Source organism: Hipposideros armiger, unplaced genomic scaffold (genome assembly GCF_001890085.2).
Source record: "Hipposideros armiger isolate ML-2016 unplaced genomic scaffold, ASM189008v1 scaffold_238, whole genome shotgun sequence".
Classification (NCBI taxonomy): domain Eukaryota; kingdom Metazoa; phylum Chordata; class Mammalia; order Chiroptera; family Hipposideridae; genus Hipposideros; species Hipposideros armiger.
This window is the reverse complement of record NW_017731588.1, coordinates 1,394,600-1,416,988: the sequence shown is the minus strand read 5'-3', so window position 1 is coordinate 1,416,988 and position 22,389 is coordinate 1,394,600. Positions and strand designations below refer to the sequence as shown.

The 22,389-nt window shown below is 47.8% G+C and overlaps 1 protein-coding gene across 7 annotated transcripts in view; it reads left to right on the top strand.

Moving 5' to 3' along the window:
- The window catches only part of CEP250 (centrosomal protein 250), a 45,559-nt gene that overhangs the window by 11,061 nt on the left and 12,109 nt on the right, over nucleotides 1-22,389 (top strand). For 4 of the 7 annotated variants that reach the window (XM_019655299.1, XM_019655296.1, XM_019655302.1 and 1 more), the window contains 19 exons: nucleotides 1,233-1,329; nucleotides 3,054-3,161; nucleotides 3,694-3,852; nucleotides 4,386-4,564; nucleotides 5,268-5,450; nucleotides 7,440-7,584; nucleotides 8,637-8,783; nucleotides 9,471-9,701; nucleotides 10,855-11,048; nucleotides 11,272-11,399; nucleotides 11,597-11,766; nucleotides 13,887-14,054; nucleotides 14,462-14,596; nucleotides 15,952-16,098; nucleotides 16,765-16,898; nucleotides 18,310-18,448; nucleotides 19,436-19,778; nucleotides 20,298-20,419; nucleotides 21,558-21,678. In XM_019655299.1, the coding sequence (XP_019510844.1) occupies nucleotides 1,233-1,329; nucleotides 3,054-3,161; nucleotides 3,694-3,852; nucleotides 4,386-4,564; nucleotides 5,268-5,450; nucleotides 7,440-7,584; nucleotides 8,637-8,783; nucleotides 9,471-9,701; nucleotides 10,855-11,048; nucleotides 11,272-11,399; nucleotides 11,597-11,766; nucleotides 13,887-14,054; nucleotides 14,462-14,596; nucleotides 15,952-16,098; nucleotides 16,765-16,898; nucleotides 18,310-18,448; nucleotides 19,436-19,778; nucleotides 20,298-20,419; nucleotides 21,558-21,678 (3,050 nt within the window). Of the gene's footprint in view, nucleotides 1-953; nucleotides 1,033-1,232; nucleotides 1,330-3,053; nucleotides 3,162-3,693; nucleotides 3,853-4,385; nucleotides 4,565-5,267; nucleotides 5,451-7,439; nucleotides 7,585-8,636; nucleotides 8,784-9,470; nucleotides 9,702-10,854; nucleotides 11,049-11,271; nucleotides 11,400-11,596; nucleotides 11,767-13,886; nucleotides 14,055-14,461; nucleotides 14,597-15,951; nucleotides 16,099-16,764; nucleotides 16,899-18,309; nucleotides 18,449-19,435; nucleotides 19,779-20,297; nucleotides 20,420-21,557; nucleotides 21,679-22,389 lie in introns of those variants that run through there. The other 3 variants (XM_019655303.1, XM_019655298.1, XM_019655297.1) reach the window with 3 other exon arrangements.

The window sequence follows — 22,389 nt, the reverse complement described above, 5'->3', positions numbered from 1 at the left end:
TGCCTTTGTACATGCTGACCTCAGCCTGGAATGCCCCCTCCTCTTCTCTCTCTGCCTTGTCCTTTAAGACATAGGTCAACTGTTATCTCTTCTGTGAAGCCTTCTCTCACCTCAAAAGCCTATTAAATTATTATGCCCGGATGTGGTCTTCTTTTTTTTTTTCTTCTTTTATTTTTTGTTTTTTGTTTTTTTTTGCTTTTTTTGTTTTCTCCAGATGTGATCTTTTGAGCTGCTTGTTACAGCATTGATCTCATTGTATCTCATTGATTATTTAGGCATTTTTTTGTTAGGCTTTTTTATTTTTTGGATTAAAATAAAATAGTTTTGTTTTTTTTAATTGACCATGAGAAGGGCAGGGACATAAGCAACGAGGCCCATTTGAATCTCTGGGCCAAGTTCAGTTTTACCTCATGGCTAGAGTTGTATTACCACCTATTGGTGGTATACATAAATTGCAGTCTAGTTTGTGTTTGGTTGTGAAGGCACTGGGAAGCACAAGGACAGCGACCTCGTCTTAGTAAGTTTTATGTCTCTAGTGCTTTTCACTTCATCTGCCTTATAGTAGACACTCAATAAATGTAGATTGAATGATACAATAATTAAACGAATGACCATGCAGTGAGTTAAGGCTCTTAGAGATGGTACAGAATAAATTATTAGGACTTTGGAAAAAAATGTAGAATTCTGGATGATCTTCATTCAAGAAATATTTATTTCGCTATCCACATAATGCCAGGTACTGAGCACCAGGATCTAGTGTTCAGTGGTAAAGATTAATGGTGGTTTTCCTGAACTTTCAGATTAATATCAGGGAGGTGGACCATAATCCCCCCAAGTTGCCCCTCCTTTTTCCCTATCAGAGTGAGAACCGTGGGCTGGAGGGACCTTGGGACTATCCCATATGGCAATTCTGATGTTCTTATTGACTTCAGGGTGCTTGAGTTCAAGATCAAGCAGGGCCTGGAAGGGCCTGCACCAGGGCTTACCTTCAGCACTCAGACCCCCAAACACGTGTTCCAGACTTGAGATGTGGTAAATCCCTGCATGTGTTTGAGTGGCTTTGGCTTCCCCTCAGTTCAAGACTAGCGCCTTATGGCATTCAGGGAGTGCAGGGGCTGGTGGCACCCGGGACTCGGGGAAGGCTGCAGTGGGTGTGTCTGTGTTTGGGCTGGGGAGTGCTACACGTCCACATCAGTGGGCTGCCCAGGTGACTGCTGTGCTCTTCTCTTTAGGGTGACTGAGCTCTCTGCTCTCCTGACCCAGTCTCAGAAGCAAAATGAAGATTATGAAAAGGTGGTAAAGGCGCTGAGAGAGACAATGGAGATCCTGGTACGTGATCCTTTGTTCTGAAAGAAACGGGGAGCGGGCCTTAGATACCTTGTTCTTTATGGACAGATGGTGCAGGGTACCAGTTTAAACGTTCCTCGATGAAATCCCCTAAAGGTAAAAAAAAAATTTTGGCTGAACCTGAAAATTAATTAACTCATTCATTCATTAATTCAATAAATATAACTGTCTATTATCCCTGCTGTATTCCTGGGGAAACTACAATAGTATATGCATGCAGTGTGTCCTTATCAGAGAAAGTGGGACACACATTAAGAGGCACACTGGCAAACTAGGCAGGGATGTGTGGAGAGATTCAAATCCTAGTCAGAAGGGGAATAAATAACTAAGAGTATGGCAACGGTTAGCCTGGAGAAGAAAGGGCTTGCGGAAGCCATGATGGCTGCCTTTACTGTCTGAAGGACTGACATTGGGGAAAAGAGCTGACTTGTTTAATGTTTTCCAGGTGGCACAAGCAGTGTCAATGACTAGAAGAAGTCACAGAGTGGTAGAGTTCAGCTAACAGCAGAGCTGTTCAGTAGTTGAACAGTCAGTCTATCTTGGGAAGGAGTGAGGTTTGTGTCACTGGCTTAACATATGCCAAGGCTGTTACCAAAGGGATTCTCTAAGGTTGGACTTCGTTCCATGTTGCCTTTCATCTCTGTGAATTTTCAGATCTCTGATTTTAGGCAGATCTTGAACCCCTATCCACATGTCTTCTCATCCAAACTGGGATCAGCTGGGAGCCAGACTTGTTTGTGCCTTTTTGGGGTTTTTTGGTCAGGAATTTGCAAATGCAATGTCCACAGGGCCCAGATAATGTAAATGAGTGGAGTGGGTCAGTAGTAAGAATTCTTGTTTTCCAGTGCTGGCACGTTTAGTTTTCAGTACTGAGAGGACACTTCATCTCAATATTAAGGAAACAACAAGGAGCAGTAGGGACTTCAGGAACTTGAAGAATATATGTCTCATTGGAGGAGGCATCTACTGCTCAACTTCAATAAATTATTACCATGTAGGAATGGGGGCTGGGGAGGCCCACTTGTTAACTTTTTGAGAGAAGCCAGAAGTTCAGATCTCAAGTCATAAAATCTCCCAATTTGTAAATGTTGGTTCAACAAAACATAGCTGCCGGTCTGTGTCTTCAGGCCTTCACTAACAATATGATAGGAAGGAAGAAAGGAAACCTTGAGTCTTCAATTTTCTTGCTAGCTTTGGGGCTTGAGGTTTCTCTGGTTTAACCTTGGGTCCCAAGCATCAGTTTGCTGTTTAGAGACCACAGCCATCTTCCATCCAGTGATAGCTCACATTTATTTATGGAGCATTTGCTTTGTGCCAGGCACTATGTTGAGTAATTTACATGCATCTTTTTTTTCCATTTAAGCCTCAAAGCAAGCCTGTGAAGTAATTGCTGTTAATTATTCCTATTTTAAAGAGCAGGAAGCTCAAAGAAATAGTTGTCTAAGGATACCAAGCTGGTTAGTGATAGAGCAGGAACTGTAATCTAGACAGTCTAATTTGGAGCTCTTAATCACTTAATCTGAGCTCTTAATCACCACATCACATTGTCTTCAGCATCCTGGGACAACGTTGGTATTCACATGTGGCCAGGGGAAAAGTGGGGATGACGGAATAGACAGAATGAGACTCTGGTTGATTTGGGGCCTGGAATGATAAACACTTTTCTGAGGGTTTGGCTCTTAGGCTCTATTTTATTCCCTGTTCAGGAGACAAATCATGCAGAATTAATGGAACATGAGGCATCTCTTAGTCGGAATGCCCAAGAGGAGAAGCTGTCTTTACAGCAGGTGATCAAGGATATAACCCAGGTCCTGGTAAGCCTCCTGTTTATGGTAACCAGGCTATGCCTCGCTCCTCCCCAGGCCTCCAGGTCCTCTCAGTCATGCCTGGATTTCCACTCTCTGAGGCGTTTGGGCTTAGGGTCTTGTGGGGATGATTGCTCTAAGCGTATTTGAAGCCTGGAACCTAAGGGATAGCTAAGCATGCTTGTGCTAGCACTGTCTAGCACACTGGAACAGGCCCTCTTTTCTTATAACCAGCTGCAGTTCTCAGGCCATGCCTGGGGTCTGGTGTCTATTACCTCAAGATCCTCTTCATCCTTCATTTCTTCATTTATTGCTACCTCAGAGAGTGCTCCAGGCTTTTTGTTAGTCCTAGGTCTGGGTGAACAAAGGCAAAGAGTTGAAGGAACCGACCTGTTTTTGCTCTTAGACATCCTCCTCCCACTCCCCAGGGAGAGGACCTGAGAAGGAAAGCATCGGGTTTGTCTAGGCTGTACTGTTAGTCCCCTGTGTGGACTCTAGGCCTTGGTCACTAGGATGGTGACCCTGCTGTGTTATGTTTCAGGTCATGGCAGAAGAAGGGGACAACATGGCCCAAGGCTCTGGTCATGAGAGCACCTTGGAGAGCACGTTGGATCTCTCCTCCCACTTTAATTCCCAGGACCCAGACACAGCTCTTACTCTGGTGTGTTCAGTGCTGACTCGGAGACGCCAGGCTGTGCAGGTGAGAACCCCAGCGTTCCTCCTCACCCACAGGAGTGGGTGTCTAAAGTGATGTGTTCCCCAGGGACCCTCCTAGCCTGGACTGCTCCTTTCACTATGTTGACCAGTCATGGGGTATTTTGTTAATACCCCCAAGTACCCATTAGAATCTCTCTGTCTGCCCAACTGTCCTTGTGGGTAACAGGCACATTTTCCATGCCACTGGCATGCTTTACTTGGCATAGTACTCTGCAAAGATTGGCAGTGGGAGTCCTGGGAGAGCAAGGGTAAGTGTTCCTTTACCACCCCCCACCCCCCAACACACAGGTACACTGTACATTTGAAGATGATGAACCCTGAGACTCTAGGCGCCACAGAAGCCCAGTAGTAGTAATCCCTGAGCCTGTCTTCTTGACTGGTCACATCTCTTCTTAGCTTACCCTCATTGCAGTAGCCCCCAACCCCCTTGCCCAGCCCTACTTTCAGGCTTCGGACATTCCTCCCTTGCTCTGCCCTCTTGCTCACCATCTCACCTCTGTTACTCTCCCTCCACAGGACCTAAAGCAGCAGCTTTCAGGCTGTCAGGAAGCTGTGAGCTTCTTGCAGCAGCAGCATCATCAGTGGGAGGAAGAGGGTGAGGCCTTGAGGCAGCGATTACAGAAGCTCTCTGGGGAGCGGGATACCCTGGCAGGGAAGACTGTGGACCTCCAGGGAGAAGTGGACTCCCTCAGCAAGTGAGCAGGGGGCACTGTTCATCCCACGCGTCCTCCCTGGCGGGGCTCAGTCCCCTCCAGCCATTCATCCACTCCCATCGTGCTGACCCTGCTCTCCCTGAGACCCAGGGCTGCTCACGGCTGCCTTGCTTTGTGCTCCACTTGTTCCTGCTCATTCCATTTTGGGTTTTTGTGATGATAAAAAATAGTTTCCTTAGGGCCGGCTGGGTGGCTCAGTTGGTTAAGAGTGCAAGCTCTAAGCAACAGGGTCACCAGTTCGATTCCCACATGGGCCAGTGAGCTGCACCTGAGCTGAGCTGCCAACAGGTGGCAGGATGGCTCAGCTGGTGAGAGCACACGCTCTTAACAACAAGGTTGCCTGTTCGATTCCCACATGGAATGGTGGGCTGCGCCCCCCACCCCCATCCCCCCATCCCCCCATACACATACAACTTGATTGAAAGCAGCAACTGGACTTGGAGCTGAAGTGTGCCCGCCACAACTAAGATTGAAGGAAAACAACTTGACTTGGAGCTGATGGGCCCTGGAAAAACACAATGTCCCCTTCCACAATTCCCCAATAAAATCTTTAAAAAAAAGTTTGCTGCTCAAAAGGGAAGATGAAATGTCTAGAGAAAACAGGCACCACTCCGCTGTGACCCTGCGATGTCTGCTTCCAGGGAGGACTATAGGTCTCTGGTCACCTCTGGTCTCCTTCTTCCAGGGAGCGAGAGCTGCTGCAGAAGATCAGGGAAGAGCTGCAGCAGCAGCTGGAGGTGCTGGAACAGGAGGCGTGGCGATTGCGGAGGACAAACATGGAGCTGCAGCTGCAGGGCGACTCCGCTCAGGGCGAGAAGGAGGAGCAGCAGGAGGAGCTACAACTGGCTGTCCGCGAACGGGAGCGCCTGTAAGTGTCACCTGTCCCCTCTGCACTGGGGCTTGCCCTTTCCTTTAATTCCACACCCTCTGCCACCCACTCTCCCCTCAAAACGTGGAGTAAATGGAAGCCTGGCATACACTGAGTTCAGATTAGCTTACAGCTCCTTCCTTTGCAGAAAGGGATACAGAAAGTGCATCCAGGCTTTGATGAGCGCCCATAAGGGATGAGGCACAGGTCCTCATCTCAAGCAGTTTGCAGTCTAATGAGGAAGACAGGCAGACAAGTAAAGAACTATTAATAACTGGCATGAGGCTAGATGAAGGATGAGCTAAAGAGAGCTTCATGCTAGCTTCTTCGGGAGCATACGAGTAACAGTTAATCACTGAAAGCTTCATGGAGGAGAGGGTGGCCTTTGGTCTGGGCCTTGACTTATTTTGATTGGTAGAGAGTGGGAGAGAGGCTAAAGGAACAGATCAGCAAAGAAAAGAACACAGGGAAGTTCATGGTCTGTTCAGAGTAGGCTGGGCTGGCTGAAGGGTAGGTCTTATCCTGGGAAGCAATGGGAAATGAGCTGGTCAAGAAATGGAGTCCCAAGGCTGCAGCCCCTGCGGCAGTGGGTTACCATGGGCTACCGTGTGTGGCCAGCAGCCAGCGTGAGCGGCCAGCAGCCGCCATGAGCGGCCGTCCAGAAGCCGGCGACTGATCGGCCTCGCCCGGGAAGAGCGCAATAATGGTGCCAGCTTGGGCCAGTGAAGCAACGTCCTCCACAACTAGACTGAAGAGCAAAACGACAGCAACTTGTCTGTTCCCCTTCCCCCAATTCCCCAATTAAAACAAAAAAAGAAAAGAAAAAAAAAAAAGAAATGGAGTCCCAGAGCAAAGGGACAAGCTAACCTGTAAATTTCCTATATCGGGTTGGCAAACTGCGGCTCGCAAGCCACATGTGGCTCTTTGGGTACATTCCGTCTCAAAAGTTTATGGACCCCTGGAAGAGCCAACCCTGTCCCTCACAACAATTTAAAAATTATTCGAGAGCCATAAGTATATTTTTACAAATAAGGAAAATTTAAAGTAATATTATAAATGAAACTATGATAGTTTTATTTTCTTCAGAGCCACATGTACGTACCCAAAGAGCCGCATGTAGCTCGCGAGCCGCAGTTTGCCGACCCCTGGTGGCTCTTCTGTCTCAAAAGTTTGCTGCCCCCTGCCCTATATAATAAGGTCATAGAAAAATCAAGGACTTTACAGCTGGGCCAAAGCTTGGCTTAAATTATGGCTCTGTCACTTGAACAGATTACTTTATTTGTAAGATGGGGGTGATAATATTTACCTTAAAGGGTCATTGGCAAGATCAGAGCAGTGTTTTGCAAAAATGCCAGCATAGAGCCTGGCGTATGGTAAGATTTGAGTAACTGGTGGCAGAGACTGTATCTCTTCATCTTTGGTATAACCCCTCCTCCCCTGTGCCCTAGCTCCTTCCACCAAGCAGGCATGAATAATGGAATCTTGAAGGACTGCTGTAAGGATCGTGACTTGTACAAAGAATGGTTTCTCCTGTACCAAGGAGAAGAACAGATGATCCACAAAAATAATTATCTACTTTTAAATTTAGTTTGTTTGACTCGATAATACTTGCATCAATATTTAGATTCAAAAGTCAAAACTATTTAAAAAGATATACACAGAGAAGTCTTACTCCCCTCTGCTTCATTTACCCCATTTCCCGTCCTTCTATAGGTAATCATTGAAATTAAGTTCTTATTTATCTTTCCAGTGCTGCTTTATGCAAATATGTGCATAATTCTTATTTCCCCCAATTTCTTGCATAAAAGGTAATACACTACATATACCGTTCTGCACCTTGCTTTTTTTCACTTTCTATGTTTTGGAGATCATAACAGTTTTTAGAGACCTTCTTCATTCTTTTGCATAGCAAAGGTAATTATACTGTTACATTTTGGGGTGTGGTCACTCCCTAAGATTCCCTCTAGCCCCCTCTCCTTCCCATCTTAGTCAGGAGACGCTGGCGGGCCTGGAAGCCAAACAGTCAGAATCCCTCAGTGAACTGATCACCCTTCGGGAAACCCTGGAATCAAGTCGCCTGGAAGGGGAGTTGCTGAGGCAAGAGCAAACAGAAGTGACCGCAGCGCTGGCTAGGGTGTGTAGGTCCCCTTGTCACATGCTGGGTGGGGTGGGCTGCTTAAAAAGTTGTGTTTCTAGGAAAAGGCCATACAGCCTGCCTCATTCTTCACCCTGCAATCCATGACCATTTATATTTCTTGCCTCAATTACTAGTCTCTGCTGTGGGGTCCTTTCCCTCCCAACATACTGTTTATATTGGAATTAGAGTGGTTTCCTATAGTACAAATCCAGTTATGTCAGTGACTTCCCTAAAACCATATAGTGGCTTCCCAGCTCCTTGTTGCCGCATTTAAAGCTCTTTGCCATCTGCCCCAAACTGTTTCTAGCCTGCCTTCACTCCAGATCCTTGTGCTGACTCCCATAGTCCTTTACTCCTGCCACACAGCATCAATTGCGATCTGTTGCACTGTGTTCCTCCATGACTCCACATCTTTGCATGTACTCTTCCCTTTGCCTGGACTGCTTCTTTCCTCCCCCCTTTAACCACATACTGTTCCTCACCTCTAAGGAGTCCCCAACTTAACTGTCAGCTCTCCTACCCAGCAATTTCAATTCTCCCAAACTGAAAGCTTTGAGATCCCAGAGCACTTTGTGTTTACGTTGTCTATGCTGTCATGCCAGCTGGAGTTATTTACACATCCTGATGTCTGTGCCTCTATACCAGCGGTTCTCAACCTTTCACAGGGGTCGCCCAAGACCATCGGAAAACACATACTTTCGATGGTCTTAGGAACCGAGACACCGCTCCTCTATCCGTCTCCAGGCCCACATGCAGATATGCCCACATACGAGTACCCGGAGACCCCTGTGAAAGGGTCGTTCGACCCCCAAAGGGGTCGCGACCCACAGGTTGAGAACCGCTGCTCTATACTGTGAGCTCCTTTCATAGACTCCTCAGTGAATGAAGAAATGAATGAATGAATGAATGAAGGGAAGCTTCTTCAGAATATAAGGGAAGGAATGGAGTGTTAACTGAGCGAGGAAAGCAGCAGGTGCTGGGATGTGAGCTGTGAGCTATTGTAGGAAAACCGGAAATAGGAAACCCTCTTTAACTCTCTTTGTTTTTAGGCAGAACAGTCCATTGCGGAGCTGTCGAGTTCTGAGCACAGCCTGAAGGCTGAGGTAGCTGATCTTCGGGCTGCAGCTGCCAAGCTCAGTGCCTTAAATGAGGCTTTGGCCTTAGATAAAGTTGGACTGAACCAGCAGCTTCTCCAGGTAAGCAAAGATTTCTCTGATCCGCAGGGTGGGGCTGGGCCCTGACTGAGGGTAAGCCGATGACAGAAGAAGCTGATGACCATGACAAGGAAGAGTCCTTAAATGGATTAGCCCAAAACAGATCAGCTCCCAAATGTAGTCCTGAAACGAGCAGAAGGAATATTTATAGTGCAGAGGAGAGCAAATTATAAGGACTGGGTTTAGCCATGAAAAGTCCGCTCCCACACCTACAGCAGAACCACCTTTGGGCTTTAGGGTAAAATCACCAGGGCTAGAAAGGAGGCCCATTTCCTCAGGAAGGAAGACTAGGTTTTTAATCCCGTTGCAGGAGATAACAGCAACACCAGAAAAGGATCTGCTGAAGCGCCTAAGTCCCAAAGAATCTTTTCTGTAGGTTGCAAATTAGCATGTCTCTTTGCTACCCATTCCCTTGAGCTCCAGAAATCTTGTGTTTCTTTTTTCTTAATGTTTTGAGAACAGGATTTTGCCTTTTTACCTCTATCCCAAGCATCAGTCCATGTAGTATCTGGAATACAGGCACCAGACCAAATGAATGCATCGTCCCCCTCTCTTAGAAGTACTCCTGTGTTCATCTTTGGAGAATAGAGTCATATCTCACTTGTCTTGGCACATGCCCTCTAAACTGTCACCATTTGTCTTTGATGCCCTTCCCTTTTTGGCCAGTAGTTAGAACAGGAGAACCAGTCTGTGTGTCACCGAATGGAAGCCGCAGAGCAGGCAAGAAACGCTTTGCAGGTGGGTCTGGCAGAGGCAGAGAGGAGCCGAGAAGCCCTGTGGGACAAGAACACTCACCTGGAGGCCCAGCTGCAGACGGCGGAGGAGACTGGGGCTGAGCTGCAGGCAGACCTCAGGGGCGTCCAAGAAGAGAAGGAAGAGCTGCAAGAGAAACTAAGCGAGGTGAGAAGACAGAACTGATAGCATCACATTAAGGTATTGTAGAATATACGCCTATTGTAAAACGCTACAGAAATGATTCAGAAAGCGAAAAAGCCTTACTTCCTAGAAATGACCAGTGTTACTAGTTTGGGTTATATCTTCCAATTTTTTTTTAATTAAATTATTTTTTATTATGAAATACACATTTTTTAAAATTAGTTTCAGCTGTACAACACAGTGCAATAGTTATACTTTTTACCCCTCGAAGTGACAACCCCCCTCCCCCAATCCGCCACCCCATTTCCCCCCAATATCATACATATCTATTACAAATCCCTTGACTCCACTCCCACACTATACTCCACGTCCCATGACTATATATATATATATATTATATATATATATATATATATATATATATATACATACATATATATATATATATTCAATTATAGTTGACATACAATATTATACAACATCAGCTTCAGGTGTACAGTGCAGTGATCAAGCCTATATCTTCCAATTTTTAAAAAGAATCCCTATAGGGATCCTTCAGTGATTCCCCACTACTCCACATCCCCCACCCCAGTTTGAACTAGATGCCTCTCCTGTGTGCTCTGATAGTACCTTGTGCATATTTCAACCACCACACCCTTCATACTACAGTATAGTTATCTGTTTACATGTCTCCACCATTAGATCAAAAGCCCCTTGAAGGCAAGGCTATGTCTTATTTGTTTTTGTTCCTCCAGCTTTTAGCACAGTGTCTAACACATAGCAGGGCTCAGGAAATTTTTCTGAACCAATGACCAGGCTCAGAGGTCATCTTTCTCCTTCACCATACTTCTCATTGCCCTAATCATTGTACGTAATCTTCCTTCTCAGAGTCCCTTTCATAGGGCAATGATCATTTTCTTACTTCTTAAGACTAAAGGCTCCTTAGAGGTAGGCCTCTTGCAGCATTAGCACAGGGTCTTGCTCAAAGGAGAGCATGCTTCCTGGGCTGGGGGCTCTCTGGGTTGATCAGGGAAATACATAAATGCCACTTTGGTATGAGTGGGCAATGCCCGGGGCTCACAGAGCTGGAAACAGAATCTCTGAAGAGCCAGTGGCCCTAACCTGTGAGTGACAGCAGCCCTGGGGAGAATCTATCTCACCAATCTCTTGCCCTCAGGCACGTCACCAGCAGGAGGCAGCCTCAGCTCAGCTGGAGCAACTGCATCAGGAGGCAAAGCGACAGGAAGAAGTGCTGGCCCGGGAAGTGCAAGAGAAGGAGGCCCTAGTGCGGGAGAGGGCAGCTCTAGAGGTGCGGCTGCAGGCTGTGGAGCGGGACCGGCAGGACCTCTCTGAACAGCTGCTGGGGCTCAGGTAGGGCCCGGACCCAGTTCAGCCAAGGGCAGAGTGAGCCTTGCAAGGCATAGGGTAGCCAAGCTAAGTGCCCTGCCCAAAGCATACGGGTTCTAAATGAGTGATGGATTTGTAATTGCCCCCCTAACTTCTCCAGGTAGCCAGTACTTAGAACCCAACTCCTTTTAAGGAAGCGTAACGGGCTTGATAGGTAAGAACTCTTTCTGATTCTTGAACCTGACAGGTCAGCCAAGGAGCTCCTGGAGAGCAGTCTGTTTGAGGTCCAACAACAAAATTCTCTGATAGAGGTTACTAAGGGGCAGCTGGAGGTCCAGATTCAAACTGTCACTCAAGCCAAAGAAGTAATCCAAGGTGAGAACCCAACTGGAACGGGCACACTCCTTTCCATGGGGATGTTGAAAGCCAGGAAGGCAGGGGGAAGCTATCAGACGTCCTTCTCCAGCCAGGCCCAGGGCCTCTGCGATGGGAATTGCTCATGAGGTCTGGGGAGAGGGGTGAAGGGAGGAGGGCAGAGGCTCAGCGACCAGATCCTGTCCCTGGCGTGTTAGGGGAAGTGAGGTGCCTGAAGCTGGAACTGGACACTGAACGGAGCCGGTCAGAGCAGGAGCGGGACACGGCAGCCGGACAGCTGGCCCGAGCTGAGCAGGAGGCGCAGACTGCCCTGCAGCAGCAGAAGTCAGCTCATGAGAAGGAGGTGAAGCAGCTCCAGGAGAAATGGGTAGGTGGTGGCTGTGGCTGGGGGTGGGCGAGGCACACCTGGCCCCCCTTCAGTGAGCGCCCCACCTGCTGACTCTTGGTCCAGCTATTGCTGCTCATGAGAATGAAATTTGAACAGGACTAGCCTGGTCACCAAGGTGCAAAATCTAGCTTCTAGCTGTTAAATGAGTAAATAATATATGAAAAACACTAAGAACAGTTCCTGGCATGTAGTGAGTTCCATATTTGTGTTAGCTATTATGATTGCTGTTTTGGTACGTACAGAGAATTAAGAGTGGAGACCAGGATTTGGAATTGTTTCACGGGCCCCAGGATATCAAGGGAGCAGAGGAATTGCCTTGGACCCATTCTTGCCCAATTCAAAACTGTGTTTCCTTTGTCTTTTAATTACTTAACTCAGTCCATTTGCTTTTATTGTGATTATAGGTGTAGTTGGATTATTTTCACCATCTTACGCTGTTTGTCCTGCCCTTTTATATCTTTTGGGGAGGAGAGGTCACCTTTCTTAACTTCCTTTTTTTTTTTTTTTTAATTGGGGAACAGTGTGTTTGTGTTTTTCCAGGACCCATCAGCTCCAACTCAAATAGTTGTCTTCAATCTAGTTGTGGAGGGTGCAACTCAGTGGCCCATGTGGGGATCGAACCGGCAACCTTGGTGTTATGAGCACTGCACTTTAACCAACTGAACTAACCAGCCGCCCCTCCTAACTTCTTTTAGAGCAGCGGTTCTCAACCTTCCTAATGCCGCACCCCTTAATACAGTTCCTCATGTTGTGGTGACCCCCAACCATAAAATTATTTTCGTTGCTACTCTATAACTGTAATTTTGCTACTGTTATGAATCGTAATGTAAATATCTTTTTGTTTTCCGATGGTCTTAGGCGACCCCTGTGAAAGGGTTGTTCGATCCCCAAAGGGGTCGCAACCCACAGGTTGAGAACCGCTGTTTTAGAGGGTTAAATTGGATAATTAAGTTGTAACCTTTTCTCGCCTCTTTTTTTCTCTCTACTACTTTGGATGATATGGACTCTATTTTTTTTTATTCTTTTAGTTTCCTTTATATTTTAAAATACATACTTAATAAAATCTCAAGTTAGGTCAAATAAATGGTAACAAAAGGACACTAGACTTTTGGTGTGAGCATGCAATGGAGTTCAGATATCGAATTATAATGTTATACACCTAAAATTTATATAATGTTATTAACCAATGTTATCTCAATAAATTTAATTTTTAAAACCTCAAGTTAATCATTATATTTACCTTGTTCCTGAAGGACACAAGGAACGTTCAGAACATTTTACCGGCATTCACTCCTTTCATCCTATGTACTATTTTATTCGTGATGATAATGATAGATATTAAATTCTGGATGCTGTCTGTGTGCTATGCACCTTTCAAAGTGCTTTACATGACTATCTTAATCCTCAAAGCCATCATAGGAGGACACTGTTGCTATCCCCATTTTTATAGACGAGGAAACTGAGGCATGGAGATGCGATACAAGTAACTGAGCTTACACTAGTAGTGTTGGACTAAAGACTGGAACCCAGGCAGCCTGGCTCCAGAGCCTTTCACCACTATCCTGAGAACCTAATAGAAGGTGCTGGATTTGTCTAGGAGATCAGGGGCGGCTTCAGTCACTGGTGTACAGCCTACTAGGATGCCCCATCCTGATGCTGATGTATAATACAGGAGTCATCCTAGCTAGGCTTGGCCTGACTTATTGGAAGGCTAACTCCGCCACCCTGAGCAGGGGAGAGTGGGCAACAGAGAGTGAGTCTGCCACCTCAGTTCATTGTTACAACCCTCAACCATGCTGTGGTTGCTTTAAAATGATGGATACTTGTGGATTATTATTAGGGACGATTGCACTTTAGAAAGCACTTTTACATGTGTGATATCATCTGATGTCTTATAAATCTCATTTGATTCTTATGAAGTTTGGTGAGATAGGTAAGTCAGGGATTATTAGCCTCACTTTACAGATGAGGAAGCAGGCTTAGAGCACTACCAAGGTCACACAGCTGGTGAGCAGTGGACTTGTTATTCTAATCCAGCTCTCTTTTTGCCCCCTCTCCTCACCTATTTGGTTCTAACAGTGTTTCCTTTGTATGACCAGGAGAAAGAGCGCTCCCAGCACCAGCAGGAACTGGGCACGGCTCTGGAGAACCTAGAGAGGGAGAAAATGGAGCTGGAAATGAGGCTGAGGGAGCAGCAGGAGGAAACTGAGGCCCTCCGGACTCAGAGGGAAGAAGAACGGGCCAAGGCTGAGAGCGCCCTACGCCAGGTGAGCGGCTGGGAGGATTGGAGCTGCATGTCCAACCTGTGGTCCCCCTACCATTTACCACTTCCTTTCCCACTCCCAAGAGCGGTGCTGCAGTGGCTTCTAGAAGAGAATATAGCTACCCACTTTACTACTAGTGAGCAGGGTGATTGGCACCATTAGCCGCAGGGCTGGCAGTATATCGTGCTTCCTGGGGGAGGGCTGACGTTTACCACATCCTGTCGGCTTGCAAACCAGTGACAATCTTTGCACTTCCTGGTTCTCAGTTAGTGGGTCCAGACCTTTCTTTGCTCTCAGTCCCCACCCCATTTGCCGGAAGATCCCTAGAGCTGCTGGGATGTGCAGGTGGCCTAGTAGGTGAGCATGGTAACTCTGATCCAACAAGCTCTGGCCCTCCTGCCCCTCCACAGATGCAGCTCGAAACAGAGAAGGAGAGAATGTCCCTCCTGGAGACACTGCTACAGACCCAGAAGGAGCTGGCAGATGCCAGTCAACAACTGGAACGGCTGAGGCAGGACATGAAGGTTCAGCAGTTAAAGGAACAGGTATGGAGGGTGGTCCTCCTGAGCAGGGCAGAAAAGGGAGCATTGATTTACTCATTCAACACTGACCAGTTCTTTAGCACTTCTTGGCACCAAGCTCTGTGCTAAGTGCTGACACATGACAAGCATAAATGTGTGGCACACAGTGAACATGACAGATGTGGTTCTTGCCCTCAAGGAGCTTCCAATATAGTAGCAGAGACAGGTGAAGATGAGCAGACACAAAATAAATGAGATAATCACAGGCTGTAGTAAGTGCTATAAGGGACATGAATAGGGTGATATCATCGAGAGTAATTGAGAGGAGGCCGCTTTAGACAAGGTGGTCAGGGAGGACCTCACTGAGAAAGTGACCTTTGAGCTGAGACATGAAAGTTAAAAGGAGTCAGCCCCACGGAACAACAGGGATGAACCTTGAAAATATTACGCTAAGTGAAAGAAGCCAGTCACAAGGGGCCACACGGTGTATGATTCCATTTGTAGGAAATGTCCAGAATAGGCAAATCTATAGAGGTGGAGAGTAGATGAATGGTTGGGACTAGCTATGGGGAATGGGGAGAATACAGGGTTTCTTTCTGGGGTGATAAAAATGTTCTAAAATTTATCATGGTGATAGTTGCACAACTCTGTGAATATACTAAAAACTATTGAATTGTACTCTCTAAGTGGGTGAAATGTATAGTATGTGAACTGTACCAATAAAACCATTAAAAAGAAAGAAAAGAAGCCAGCCATTTAAAGAACATGTTAGGCAGAGGAAAGCAGCATCATGAGGGTCCTGGGACAGACAGCAAAGGGTTTGGAAAGTTCAAGGAAAGAAAGGAGGCGGCGTGGCTCCAGGGTGATAAGCTCAGGCAAGTGGAGAGGTAGGCAGGAGCCCTTTGTCAGTCAGCCATGGTCGGAGCCTGGATTTTGTTCTAAGGGCAGTGGGAAACTGTTGGATAGTATTTAAAATACTTTAGCTGCTGAGTGGGGGGGATGGGGGAGAGGGAGAGAGAGAGAGAGAGAGAGAGAGAGAGAGAGAGAGGGAGAAGATAGGGGTGGTGGTATGAAGTAGAAGTCAGGCTATGCAACAGGAGGCTGTAATGATGTTCTGGGTGAAGGACTGCTGCCAACTTAGGGACCCTGACTGAGAAAGCCTAGGTGAGCCAGCGTACTTTGTGAGGGAAGAGAGGGAACAGGAAGTGAGGAGCTGAGATGGCAGGTTTCATGGAAACAAGGTGGATTGTTGCGCCCTTTTCAGCTTTTGCCAACCTGACTAAAATACCAGTATTTATACAACACGGATTTCTACGACACACATTTCAAGACCAAGGCCCCTGTGGAAGTTTTCTTCTCTCAGCTGTCTTCTCCCTTAGCAGGAGACCACGGGGATGCTGAAGACCCAACTTCGGGAGGCTCAGCGGGAGCTGGAGCAGGGAGCCCAGCAGCACAGAGATGACCTCGCTGCCCTCCGAGAAGCGGGCAGCACCCTGCTGCAGGATAAGATAGAGCTGCAGAAGCAGGTCCCTTCTTCTTCCTCCCAGCCCCCCAGCCCTTCCCCAGCATCGCCAGCCTCCCTGACTCCCTCCTGCAGCACAAGGGGAACCCTGGCCTTGCTGCCTGAGCTTGGGAGAGGAAGGGTAGGCCCCAGAACTGAGTGGAAGATTGGAGGGTGCTCAGAGTTGCGCATGCGCCTCTCAGAGCCCTGGATAGTAATCTCTCTGTGATGGTCACAGAGCTTAGATTTTCCTGGGAAGCCCCAGTCAGCTGTTCTTCCCATCTTCCGCATAGATCCACTATTTTTACATACCAGGTTGCTTTTCTTTTTCTGATTGCTTTCCCTTCTCTGAACCCTATATCAGATGGTGTTCTGATTATTCATTTAAAAAAAAAATACAATCACTATACACTTGCCCATCACTTTGCCTTTGGGCTTAGTTATATTCAGCCAAGATTTTTATTTGCGTCTGCCTTTATCCAGCGTATGTGAGGCTGGGGAGACAGACAACTAGGCTGAATGCTGTTTGGGGAGGGGTGTGGTGAAGAGAGTATAAGGATTGGTGGAACCTCCAGAGCACTGGAAATGAGCCGGTAACTGTGGTAAATCTTGAAGGACCCTAAAGCCTTAGGTGAGAAGCACCCTCCCATTGGCACCCTGCCCTGGGTTCTCATGCTCTTACCTTTTCCAGGTGGAGGACTTGAAGTCTCAGCTGCTTTCCAAGGATGACTCCTGGAGGCTGGTGGAGCAGGAGTTTCAGGAGAAGCTGAAAGAGGCCCAGGAGTGCAGCCGAGTTCAGAAGGAGCTGGACAGAGAGAAAGCCAGGTAGGCTGCACAGGCCGTGGAGTCGGCCTTTGCCTCTCTGGCTACAGTGAGGTTGACAGCTCTTTGTTCAGGTCACCTAGCCTTTCACGTCCCCGGTTCTGGGCTGTACAAATAGCCACATGGAGAGGATGCGGTCCGTGTCTTCAAAGCCTACACTTCATTTATTTGGTAAATATTTAGACAACATGCATTATGCACCAGGCACTATGCCAGGGGCCAAGGATACAGTGATAAACAAGATAGGATGGTCCCTGCTTCAACAGAACTTACAGTTTTGTGGGGAAGACATTAACCAAGTAATCCCCAAAATAAATTACTGCAGGTTATGTTACATGGTGTGGAGGAAAGAAACAGAATGCTGAAACAGAAATGGGGGCGGGTGGAGGAGATCTACTTTACATGCTAGGGCAGGCCTTCCTCAGGAGGTTGCATTTAAACCGTGCACTGAAGGATGAAATGGAGCCACCATGCAAAGGGGTGGGAAAATCCTATATAGTAGGAATGGAAATCACACGCAGTGGCTCTGAAGCAGACCAAAGCTTGTGGGGTGTTTGGTGACACTGAAAGTACGGTGTGACTAGATCCTGGTGACTGAGGAGAGAGTGACATGAGTGAGACAGGTCATTCAGGATTTTGTAGGTTACAGAAAGGAGTTTGTAGTTATTTTATGTTTAGTAGGAAACCATTGGAGGGTTTTAATCGAGGAACTCAACACAATCCAATTTATGATGTATTAGAAGGGATAGTGATGACACGAAACATCAGGAATGAGATAAGACCACCCAGAATGAAAAGCAATGTGTATTCTCTGGGCTATAGGAGTTTGGGGAGGGACAGACCCTCTTGTTGATGAAACTAGAGGCAGGGAGATACTTAGGAGACTGGTACAGTTGTCTAGATGAGAGATAACGAAAAGCTGAACCAGGGGAGGGTATAGGGCAGCGGGGGAGGGAAGGGGATCAAGGGACATTAAGGAGGTGGGAACAGTTATATGTAGTCATAGATTGGATAAAGGTAGGATGAAGGGAGAATTCTGATCTGGTCAAGACTTCTAAGTTGGGTCACTGAGTGGATAAAGGTGCCATTCACTGAGCTAGGGAACCTGGTAGGGGATGATTGGGGGAGGGGAGGTCCAAAGGGAATGGAAAGCATTGGACATGTTGAATCTGAGGCATTGTATAGATATTTTTGGAGTTCCCCAAAGACGAATAAACTATGAAATTGAAATGAGGCTTCATATTCATGAAGTACCTAGGAGCTCAATAAATGGTAGCTCTTAGTGTTACACTGCAGTTGTCATCATTACTGTTTCTATTTTAATTATCAGCGCTGTGTTTAGAACAATCAGATGAGAAGGTAGTTCTTCATTCCCTGAGAGAATGGCCTAGCCCTCGGACCCCTCTCTTTTTAGCCTGACCCTCTCGCTGGTGGAAAAGGAACAGAGACTCCTTGTTTTACAAGAAGCTGACTCTGCTCGACAGCAAGAGCTGAGCTCCCTGCGCCAGGAAATTCAGGAGGCCCAGGAAGGGCAGAAAGAGCTCAGTGCCCAGGTACTTCCCACCCTGGCGATGGCCCTGTTCCTCCGTGGAAGCCTGCTCCTGGAGTGTATGTGTGTAGGGGGTGGGGGTGGGGGGGGTGTAATTGTTCAGAGTCCCCTCATAAAGAGGACCTTTCTCTTTTTCCTTATTGCATGCTATGCTGGCACTTCAGCAGCCCTGGCAGGAGGGGGACGCCAAGACTGGGCAGGGTTGGGGCTTGGGAACCTGACCCAGAGTTGGGAACGGTCCCCTGTGGGGAACCTGGCAGCCCAGAATATAGTGCCCAAAGGGGCAGAGCTCATACAGGCCTGGTTCCAGCACGGCCACACCCCTGTATGCTTGGTCTGCTTGGCAAGACAGTAGAAGGAACAAGTGTTACTCCAGGTCAGGTAGGAAGCAGCAAGACTTCCAGGGACTCTGTTTGCTCACAGACTTGGGTACAGAGGGGAAGTGGGACTGGGAGCAGGAGAGTGAAGGAGTAACAGATAGATAGCAGACTGCAACAGGTAAAGACCCAGGTCTGGTTGATAGACAGTCCTGCGTTTGACTCCCAGCTCTACTGTTTCCGGGTTGTGTGAGCATCAGTTTCTTCATAAAACAAGGATGATGATTCTTAAGCATTATAGGAATATATAATGTGTCACGAACACAATAAGCATTCAATAAATGGTAGCCATTATTATTGTGACTGATCTTATTACGCTCGGTGTCAGGGTTTGAGGCAGGGTACTGATCATCTCGGAGCTGTCATAATTGCCAGGGAGACCAGGGCCAAAGCCCATTTGCATAGCCTATGCCCACGTGTAAGTCAGTAGGTAAGCATGTAGGTCAGATCTAGGGTCACACTCATTCCAGAGCCCTCCCTACCTGCTGGAGAGCTGAGCCTACTGAAATCTACAGATCAAGATTTGCACAGGGATTGAGTGGGGTCGGGCCTGAGAGGGCCTGAGGAAAGTGTATCCACACTCTCTTGAGAGTTACGGACCTTCTTCCCCGCAGGTGGAATTACTGAAGCAGGAGGTGAAGGAGAAGGAGACCGACTTTCTGGCCCAGGAAGCACAGCTGTTGGAGGACCTAGAGACATCTCGAGTAACAGAGCAGCAGCTGCAAGCTTCCCTGTGGGCCCAGGAAGCCAAGGCAGCCCAGCTACTGCTGCGACTGCGCAACACGGAGAGCCAGCTGGAAGCACTGGCTGCAGAGCAGCAACCTGGGCACCATGCCCAGGCCCAGCTAGCCAGCCTCTATTCTGTCCTGCAGCAGGCCCTGGGGTCTGTTTGTGAGAGCAGGCCTGAGCTGAGTGGCGGGGGAGATTCCACTCCCTCCCTCTGGGGTCCTGAGCCAGGTGAGGCAGCCACCCAAGAACTCAGTCCTTTGGACCAAAGCCAGGCCTAGCTCCCAGGGGAGAAGGAAAAGGGGGAATATGCATCGAGAATAAGGCCACAGACTCTGGAATTCATTCCACGAGAGTTTGAACCCCAGCTCTGCCATGTGCTAGATGAGTATGTCCTTGAGCAAGTCACCTATCCTCTCGAGTTTGATTTTCTCAACTATAAAATGAGGATGTTAAAAGTACCCACCTCTCAGGATTTTTCTAAGGAGTTAATGAGATTACAGAGGTGAAATAGCTCACACAGTTCCTCGCACTTGTTAAATGCCTAACAAATGACAGCTAGCGTTACCAGGTGCCCACCACAGTGCCTGGCACATAGGTATGCAGAAAGCGCATGATGAATGAACTGCTGAGAAGGGCTTCCTGGAGGAGAGGAGGCACCCGTGGGAAGGCCAAGGCCATGTCTGGGGAAGTATGGCTGCTGCTTTTCATAGTGCAACCAAGTCAGGGGGTGTTTCCTCATTTGTTCAGACCAGAATGGAGCGAGAATCCTCTTTAAGAGAGGGCCACTCCTGACGGCTCTTTCGGCTGAGGCAGTGGCATCTGCCCTCCACAAGCTCCACCAAGACCTGTGGATGACCCAGCAGGCCCGGGTATGTTTCCCCGCCCTCCTTCCTTGACCTCTTCCCCTCCCCCCACAAAAAAATTCATAAAGTAGTTCAACCTGTTTTCTTCCTGAGGTCAGGTTGGGATGAGTTCCACCTCTATCATGGCCACCATGAATAAAGCATTTGGTTTCCTGGGCCTTGGTTTTCCTAGTCAAGTAGGGCAAATCATTCCTGCCTCGCAGGGCTGTGAAGATTAAGTGAGTGAGGGACTTATGTATGCCCTCCCTGTAAACTAAAAAACCCTATACAGATGTGTGAAAGAGTTTTGCATCGTTTTCCTCTCAGCCATGGATTATTCTTGGTGCCAAAACCTCCAAGAAAAACCCAACAAGCTGAGGACCACTGAGATAGATCGGAGGTTGCCATTTAGAAGAACATTCTAGGCCTAAATGTCCTGCAAATTCCACCACACAGTGAACCTATCAGTCAATAAAAATTTGAGTGCCTGGGCTGGCCGAGTGGCACAGTTGGTTAAGAGCTCACTCAAGAGTGCAAGCTCTGAGCAACAGCGGTTTGATTCCCGGCCCGAGCTGAGCTGCCACTGAGCTGCCAACAGGTGGCAGGATGGCTCAGCTAAAAAAAATTGAGTGCCACCGTAGGCCAGCCACTCTGAGCTGGGGACACAAAAATCAGAAGGCCCTGATTTCTGCCCTCAGGAAGGCTCGTGACATGGTTGAGGAGCCAAACCGCACCCTAAGATAAAGCAGAACTGATCGAATTAGTTGGAACAATTACAGATGCACAGATGATAATAGGAGGAAGGGACAATTCATTCTGACTCAGGGAAGGTCAGAGGAAGGAAGAAGTGACCTTGGAGGCAAGCTTTGAAGTAGGAGTTCAGGGAGAGGAGAGACAACTGGGCTACAATTTTAGCAGGAGTTTTATTTCCAATAACAGACGGGATAGACAGGGATTCTAGGGCTCCAGCCAGAGCAGAACCTGCCATTGCTTTGGGAAGCCAAATGCACACGAGTTCTGAGGTACAGAACCCAGCAGTGCGGGAGTAGGTCCACGAGGGCAGACCCCCACAGAGGCTGAGGGGAAGGAGAGGGCGTGGGCCCTGGATAGGTCAGCTCTGTGGAAGGTGAGGAAGTTGAGGTTAGCCGTGCCCTTTCTTTCCCAGGATGATCTGAAGGGTCAGGTGCAGAAGCTGGAACAGCGTCTCACTGATACAGAGGCTGAGAAGAGCCAGGTCCACACAGAACTGCAGGATCTGCAGAAACAGCTCTCTCAGAACCAGGAAGGTGAGACGCTCAAGGCCGGTGGGGGGGATTTGGAGGGAGGAGAGCGGAGAGGCGGGGAGCCCAGGAGAGGCAGGAACGGGCCTCGCAGCCACTCCCTTCTGCTGACCCACAACTCNCAAAACAACAAAAAAACACTGAGTTGACCTTTAGCTAAAGTCAATCTCTAAAATTCAGCTCAGTCTGGCCTCATTCTTCTGCTCTGGGTGAGTATCTTTGGGGCATCCCTTCCTGGGCATATCAGCTGGAACCAGCTCAGGTCTGCTGTAGTCCAACCATATATCAAGCCAGTAAGGAGGATGGACTGTGGCAGGACTTGTCACCTATGGAGTGGCCCTGGTGGAGGCAATCTGGACTGAACCCAGTTCACAGGCTTACTATTAAAACCTATTGGCAACTTCCTTCAAACGTAAAACAGTTTTCTTTAAAGAAGCAGGGCATGACTATCCTCTGGCAGTCCAGCCATAACCTGGAATTCCTCTTACCCAAGCCTGAGGGCAGAGCCAAGGCCCAGCTAATAATGTGGGGTGTTGAAAGCAGTACCCCACTCATGCAGGCCGACTTACTCGGAGCTTAGTCCCCAGTATATCCTGTTGCACCACACAGGGTGGAAATGGGGCTGTTCACAACTGCTAGAGCTTTGTTCCAAAAACCCATGAATGGGACTCAGGAACAGATGCTTAGTAAAAAGTTACAGTTCAGAAGCCCCTGGAA